The sequence below is a fragment of the Marmota flaviventris genome, chromosome 6 (genome assembly GCF_047511675.1).
Source record: "Marmota flaviventris isolate mMarFla1 chromosome 6, mMarFla1.hap1, whole genome shotgun sequence".
Classification (NCBI taxonomy): domain Eukaryota; kingdom Metazoa; phylum Chordata; class Mammalia; order Rodentia; family Sciuridae; genus Marmota; species Marmota flaviventris.
The window spans coordinates 119,941,793-119,949,445 of record NC_092503.1 but is presented as its reverse complement, the minus strand read 5'-3'; the positions used below and the strand labels follow the sequence as shown (position 1 = coordinate 119,949,445).

Here is a 7,653-nt window from a genome sequence, read left to right as displayed (position 1 = left end):
GTAGAGTACAAAAAAAAAAAAAAAATGCAGCTTTCTCAACCATTTTGTGAGCAGATTATCAGAAAGCAGTTCTTATCCTTCAGGTATTTTGCACAAGCTGAGAGGAGTAAAAGCTGTCGTCCCGTTGGGACCAGGGAAAAGGAGTTCTCAGCTAAGGAGCCGAGGAGGGAGGGGGTTTTTCCCTGTTTCCCTCCCTAATGAGGGCAAGCTGTGTTCAGGCCAAGGCATGCCTAATTTGAAATGACAACCCACTCAAGTTGAGGTCTCCAGGAACAAACATCATGGGTTAAGAAAGACGCTACACTAAAGGGGGGGATGGGGTGGGGGGGGCGCTCAGTGGCAGAGCAACTGCCCAGCATGCATGAGGCCAGGGTTTCATTCATCCCCAGTACTACAAAAAAAAAAAAAGAAAAGAAAAGAAAAAGAAAGACGCTACACTGATAAAAATAATCTGAGATTTATTGCCTGAAGTAAGAAGTTGTCATTGTGACAGGCCACTCTGGGCTCCTCTGGATGCAAACTCAGGAACAGCAGAAAAACCTACATGCACACTCCCCGGGGGAGTCCCAGGGACTTCTGTTCTGAGGAAAGATCTTCGGCAGGATGTGAGAAACCTGAGGATTCCCCTGCTTGAATGGCTAAAGGTGTTGGCATCAAACTCCGATCAAAAAGAATCAGTCTGAGGAGAGAGGGATGGAGGAAAGCCATTAGAAGGATCCCCCTCCTCCCCAAAGGCCTCCCTCTGCCCCCAGCACACCCTACTCAGACTGGTCTCTCCTTCCCAAATCATCTCCAAGCACCTTTCCTACAAGTCCCCATATCACTCCTCCCCCACTCAAAGCCATTCCCATGATGCATAACTGTATGACTGGGTCCCAAGCCAGGAGGATGTGCCCCTGTGGTGCTGGACACAGGCCCCCACACCCAGGGGTCTGTCAATCACTGGACACCCTCCCCCATGCCACAGGATGATCCTGACATGCCCATGCATGCACCACTCTATCTGGCTCACTCATCCCTCCAGATGACATACCACCTGAGCAAGGCTTCCGGAAATAGATGATGAGGACAGTGCCCACAATGATGCCCAGCACGCCCAGGCCAAAGGCTATGCCACACAGCACATTCTCCAGGAAATCTGAAGGCAAGGCATTCTGGGGCACTGGAAAAGGAGAGGGACAGGTCAGCCTGGACACCTGGCTAGAGAGTCCTCTCCCCAGAGGAAGGACTTAGGTGGCAGGGATGATGAAAGAGAAACTCGGGCATGGAAGATCAGGGTTGGCTAGAGCAAGAGTGTTCTAAACGAGGCCCAAGTAGAGAAAGAAGGCCCCTCCAATGGGTCTACCCCTTTTTGCCCTCCAAGGACCAGTCTTGTGGCGGAAAGGGGTCTTACCCCAATAGGCAATTGCTGTGTGGCGGTCAATTTCGTGAGTCACGATGCAGGAGAAAAGGTCATAGGGTTCCGGTGTGAAGTTTAAATAAGAAAAGGCCTGGAAGGTGAGTCCATCCATAGCTGAGACAAAAGTGGGCCCAACTCCTTCCACAGGGACGGAATTATGCTGCCAGTTCACGGTCAACGTGGGCGGGAAGAGATTACTGATAAAGCAGACCAGCGTGTTGGGTTTGCCAAACTCCAGGGGCTTCATTGTGAACACCTCAGCTACAGGGAAACCTGGTGGGAGATCGGGGTGTTAGGGGGGAAAAGGACAAGATCAGATGGTACCCCGGTGTTTAGACAAGGCGAGGCACCTGGAGGGGAGGGGCAGGAGGAGTCAGTGGGTGGGGATTTGGGGCTAGAAAAAAGGGAGGGCAGGGGCAGGGACTCTGAGGGAGACTTCCAGGCAAGAATAGCAACTGGACCTAACAGCAGAGCCAGATCCAAGCCACCCTGCAAGCCTCTGCCCTGACTGTTGATGAGTGGTTTTTTTGTTTTGTTTTGTTTTGTTTTTTTAACTTCTTTTCTAAATCTCACATTGATATCAATCAAGCACTGTCTTCTCATTAAAATACAAGCACATCATCAGATCCTTTCAATCTCTCTTCCATCTTGCTGAGCCCAGTATCACAAGTGCTAATATTCAGTAGGCATCAACTGGTCCCTGTTGAAATCATCAAGTTTAATAAATGGCTTTGAATGCCTACTACATGCCAGGTACAATCTACCCACCACAGAGGGCAGGGTGCAGACTTTAACTTGCAGAAAAAGAAAGATCCTAGGGGAGAACTAGAAAACCTAAGAGATGGGAAGGGTGGGAGGGGAATAGCTCAGTGCATAGATTAATGAGGGTAAGAGTGCAGACCTCCAACCTCTGCCCCCCAAAAACCCTGACCTCTGGATACTGGGATTTTCCCTTCAAGTGCGGGGCCTATTTGCTCAATCATCGCTTCACAGAATCCTTTGTCAAATACAATGGCAGAGGCATCTCTCTGATCCTGAGCCCAGTCAGCAAATTCAGGGAGGCGGGGCACCCGAGTATTCCGGGAAAAGTCAAAGGAGAAAAGCAGGTCTTCGTCGTAGGTCTCAGTGAGCCCTATACTGGGACTCCCATCCTGGCAGAACACAGTGTGTCGGAATGTGTGGTTTTGCAGGTCATCTCGCCACAGTGGAGCAAGAGCTGCAAAGAGAGGGACAGGGCAAGTTTCAGGGAGGTGAGAGCATCCTCCTTTACTTTTTTTGTTTGTTTGTTTTGGCGGGGTGGGGGAGCTGGTGTGGAGTACTGAGGATTGAACCCAGAGGTGCTCTTCCACTGAGCTACATCCCCAGACCTTTTTACTTTTTATTTTGAGACAGGGTCTCACTAAGTTACCCAGGATGATCTCAAACTTGCCCTTCTCCTGCCTCAACCTCCCGAGTAGCTGGAATTATAAGCGTGCACCACCACACCTGGCGTTTCCTCCCTTCTCAGGCCATGAGGCAGAGGTGTGGTGGAAGGCCTCCTGTGCCTGTCACATAGTCTCCCTCACCCAACTGGGGTAAAGAAAAAAGTTAAGGAATAGCTCCAAACCTTCCTCACCCATAAAAAGTTTAAAGTCCCATAAAGTGTTTAAAGTTGTAAAGTGCAGAAAGGTCTACCATCTTAAGCGACCAATTCGGAGTCGGCCTACTGGTTGTGTGTTTATGTCACAGAAGTACCAGCAGAGAGGACAGGTGAAAACTGAAACGCAGCCCACACAGTGCTCACCAAGCCATGCAGCTAGCACAGGGGTCATCCTCCCAAAGGGGATACCTTTGTCTAATTCACAGAAGGCCACCCTCTGGACTCTAGAAAGCCATGGATAGCTTCTCTGTCTTAGAAGAGAAGGAGAAAGAATGGTCATGGCCTCCCTAAGTCATAATGACACTGTCCTAGCCTACCCCAGACACACATGCAAACTGAAATCCCAGCCTCCAGATTCTCTTCAGTCATGTCATCAGCACCAAGTCTCTATGAAAATGTCTTTCTCACCTAAACCCTCCAGATCACACAATGACAGGATTTGGGGAAGTGACTCCCTGGCTGCAGGAAATAATCCCTTTTCTTTGAAACTCTAGGCTGAAACCCCCCAAGCCAGCAGGAAACCTTCTACCCCATGCCTAATACACAGACATTTATAGTGAGAGGGATCTTCCAGGTTACACTTCCATTCTGCCAGGTCCTTTACAGAGAAGAAACTAAGGAGCAATAAAGTTGAGAGATTTTTCCAGAATCACAAGGTGAGTTGACAAGAGTCAAGTCGTATCCTGAGTGGAGGAATGGAAATAACTTTTGCTTTGCTCAAATCTCAGTTCTGCTAACTTTCCAACTGTGTGAACTTGCACAAGTTACTTAAATTCCTCGAGTCTCATTTTCTCATCTGTAAAGTGGATAAAATCATCTCTGCTTCAAGAGAGTATCTTCAATGGAACACGTAAAACACCTGACACTGTTTACCACCCAAGTCCACAGTTGTTGCCATAAACTCATAAATCTTCCCACCACTTAAAAGCATGAGTCTCTTCTTCCCATGCTCTTGGGGATGGGATCCCCCAACTCTAACATCCTCAGGATGGAATAAAGGGGAGGCATTATCTTACCTGCAGGGGTGGCCCAGGAGTGGGGCAGCAGCCACAGAAGCCTTAGCAGCTGAAGCAGCGTAGCTCCCTGGCTCTGCTCATGATCCATATCTTCACACCACACAGTAGGTAGTGCTACCAACAGGCAGACCCAGGTCTCCAACTCCCTCCCCCAGAGAGTAGTCTTAGATTATGTTTTGCCAGTTCATCTCCAATAGTTGCCCTTGTCATTTTGGCTAAACCAATCACAGAAGTGTAGGATTCAGCGTCATGAGTCACTAGGGAGAGATCTAGGGCCAGCAACCTTCTGAAGACTTGGCTCTTTGACCAGGTCCAGTGTGGTGTGTCACTGGGCTGAGCCGCCAGCTGAGGAATGTCTGCCTCCTGGTGGAGCTCTCCTCATAGCCTCAGGCTGCTGGCTCTTCAGAGCAGTGCCATCTTGTGGCAGAATGCTGCGGTGGGTGGCGCATCTTTGTTCAGCAAATTCCTAGTGTTCTTCAGACCCCGCCTCTTCCTCCCTTCCAACCCCTCTTCTTCTCAGAAAGATTATTCTCCTGCAGGCATTAGTTCTAATTCATTCTGTAGAAATACATTGAAAAAGTAATAAGTGCTAGGGATGAGGCCCAGTACTAGAAATTCAAAGATGATTATAGTAGTCCCCCCATATCAAAGGTAGCAGCACTTCCTGAGGTTTCAGTTTCCTGCAATCAACTTGGGTCCAAAAATATTAAATAGAAAATTCCAGAAATAAACAATAAGTTGTAAATTGTGCACTGTTCTGAGTAGCATGATGAAATCTTGTGCCCTCTGGCTCAGTTCTGCCTAGGACATGAATCATCTCTTTCTCCAGTGTTTTCACACTGTATAGTCACATAGTAGCCATCTCAGTCATCAGATTGACTATCATTGCAATGGACCCAAAGCACAGAGTAGTTATGGCAGCAATTCAGATATACCAAAGGGCAAGAAGTACAAAAGACAGAAAGTGTTCCCTTTAAGTGAAAAGGTGAAAGTTCTCAGCTTTATAAGGAAAGAAAAAAAATGCTTGAGTATGGTACAGTAAGATATAAAAGAGACTACCTTGGACTGGGTTTGTGGCTCAATGGTAGAGCACTCACCTAGCATGCGTGAAGCATGGGGTTCAATCCTCAACACCACATAAACATGAAATAAAGGTACTGTGTCCAACTAAAAAAACTATTTTTTTAAAAGAGAGATTACCTTCACATAACATTTAATATAGTATTTAAAATAACTTTTAATATAATAATTTTACTATTGCCAATGTTAATCTCTTACTGTACCTAATTTATAAATAAAATTTTATCATAGGTTGGTATTATGCAAAAAACATATAGGTAAAGTAAAGGGGAGGCATTGTCTTAGAAGAGAAGGAGAAAGAATGGTCATGGCCTCTCTAAGTCATAATGACACTGTCCTAGCCTACCCCAGACACACATGCAAACTGAAATCCCAGCCTCCAGATTCTCTTCAATCATGTCATCAGCACCAGGTCTCTATGAAAATGTCTTCCCCACCTAGACCCTCCAGATCACACAATGACAGGATTTGGGGAAGTGACTCCCTGGCTGCAGGAAATAATCCCTCTTCTTTGAAACTCTAGGCTCTCCCCCCAGCCAGCAGGAATTAGAGCTAATTAGAGCTAAGTATATATACTTATGTGTATGTGTATGTAAACATATATTTAAACATATAGAATATATAACATGTAATATATAGTGTAATATATTGTATGTAGTATATATTATATGTTTTAAAATATACATTTACACATACTCTGTGGCTTCAGGCATCTACTGGGGGTCTTGGAATGTATACCCCCGTAGCATTACAGTCTAGTGGGGTTTCTATGAATAATTACATAACAATGTAATTTAGTCAAAAAAGAATGTGCTGTGTATTCAGGAAGCAGTAATTTTCTGAGAATGGGAGAAAAGGAGGGACCTAATCAGTCAAGCTTCTAAGAGTCTCTAAGGAAAAACAATTTAAACAGCAGAACATGAGGGAAGAGAAAAACATTCCAGAGCATGGGGTAGGCAGATGTGTGAAGATCAGAGGCATCAGAGCGCCTTCCTTTGGAGACCCTTGTAATAGCTGATTTGGAAGTTGTAAAGATTACCTGTTTCTGGGGAGTCATCACAATGAACTAGAAATTCAGCAAGAGCCGGATCACATAGACCTTGGCACACCACAAAGAAAGTCTGACTTACTTAACAGATGACAGAGATATTAAAACTGGGGAGTGACACAATTATTTTAGCAACTTAGAGAAACTGTTCTGATATTTCAAACAATGGACTGGAGGCTGGGAAGAAAAGAGGCAAAATTGCTAGTCAAGAGTCTAGAGTGTGCTGGGTGTGATGGCTATTCCCAGTGACTCGGGAGGCTGAGGGAGGAGGTTCGCAAGTTCAAAGCCAGCCTTAGCAACTTAGCGAGGCCCTAAGCAACTTAGCAAGATCCTGTCTCAAAATAAAATATAAGAAGGGCTAGGGTTGTGGCTCAGTGTTTAAGCACCCCTAGTCCCCCTGGATTCAATCCCTGGTACCAAAAACAAAACAAAACAAAAAAAGTCAAGATAAAAAGTTGCATGCACATATTACAAGAAGGTAGTATGGCAATAATTTAAGTGAGAGATAAAGAAGGTCGTGAATTAAGTCATAACTAGAGGAGGTGGAGGGAATGGAACACTGAGATACTTAGGAGGTAGAACCTGAAGAGTTTGGTTACTGATTACAAGTGGAAGATGAAGCAATGGAGAAGACAAGAATAATACCCAGGTTTCTCACCCGGTGACTGGGTGGGTGCTCAGTGATGGACTGAATTGAAGCAGAAGAGATGCCATGAGAGCAGGTTTAAAGACAAAGAGCTTGAACTTGATTTTGTGCATGCTGAATTTGGGATGCCACTGGAACAGCCAGCTGGGGCCCCCCCAGGAGACAGTGAGGTGTATGGAGCAGGATCCCAGGTGTGGGTGAAGAACCTGATTGTGGGAGTGGTGAGCACAAAAACTGAAGCAGAAGTCACTGATAAAATTAGCCAAGAAGAAGGAGAAAGAAAAAGAAGGATTAGTAGTCCCTCCTAATCCATAGGGGGTAACATTCCAAGACCCCCAGTGGATGCCTGAAACCACAGATAGTTCTGATCGATTTCTCTAAATAAATAAATATTTTTTTCCATACATACAAACCTATGATAAAAAGATTAACAGCTGAAGGTCAGTCTCAGCAACTTAGCAAGGCCCTAAGCAACTTGGCAAGACCCTGTCTTAAAATAAAAAAATAAAAATGGACTGGGGATGTGGCTCAGTGGTTAAACACTCTGGGGTTTAATCCCTGGTACCGAAAAAAAAAAAAAAAAAAGATTAACAGCAGGAATAATAAAATAGAACTATTGTAACAACATATTAAAAGTTATATGAATGTAGTCTCTCTCAGTATCTTACTAAAAGAGAGGAAGTAAAACAAAGATGTAAATCTGCATAGGTCAAACCCCAAATCTCATGCCATTTATTTTCCAGGATCCAGACAGGAGAACACATCCAGTCCATGTACTTCAGACAGAGAGAATTTAATATAGAGAATTGGCTTTAAAGGTACTAA

The 7,653-nt window shown here is 45.2% G+C and overlaps 1 protein-coding gene across 1 annotated transcript; it reads right to left on the bottom strand.

The window, feature by feature from the left end:
- Positions 1 to 441: 441 nt before the first annotated feature.
- Positions 442 to 4,218, bottom strand: LOC114099402 (HLA class II histocompatibility antigen, DM alpha chain). Its single transcript, XM_027943721.3, has 5 exons — positions 4,055 to 4,218; positions 2,331 to 2,615; positions 1,394 to 1,672; positions 1,034 to 1,162; positions 442 to 679 (listed from the first exon to the last, which is right to left on the bottom strand). The coding sequence occupies exons 1-5, from the start codon at positions 4,140 to 4,142 to the stop codon at positions 675 to 677; spliced, it is 786 nt and encodes a 261-aa protein (XP_027799522.1). The 5' UTR covers positions 4,143 to 4,218; the 3' UTR covers positions 442 to 674.
- Positions 4,219 to 7,653: the final 3,435 nt, after the last annotated feature.

Coding starts and splice junctions, on each gene's coding strand:
- LOC114099402 (XM_027943721.3), bottom strand. CDS start 4,142: ATGGATCATGAGCAGAGCCAGGGAGCTACGCTGCTTCAGCTGCTAAGG. Junction 2,616..4,054: donor CTCCTGGGCCACCCCTGCAG/GTAAGATAATGC, acceptor CTCTCTTTGCAG/CTCTTGCTCCACTGTGGCGA. Junction 1,673..2,330: donor GAAAATCCCAGTATCCAGAG/GTCAGGGTTTTT, acceptor ATCTCCCACCAG/GTTTCCCTGTAGCTGAGGTG.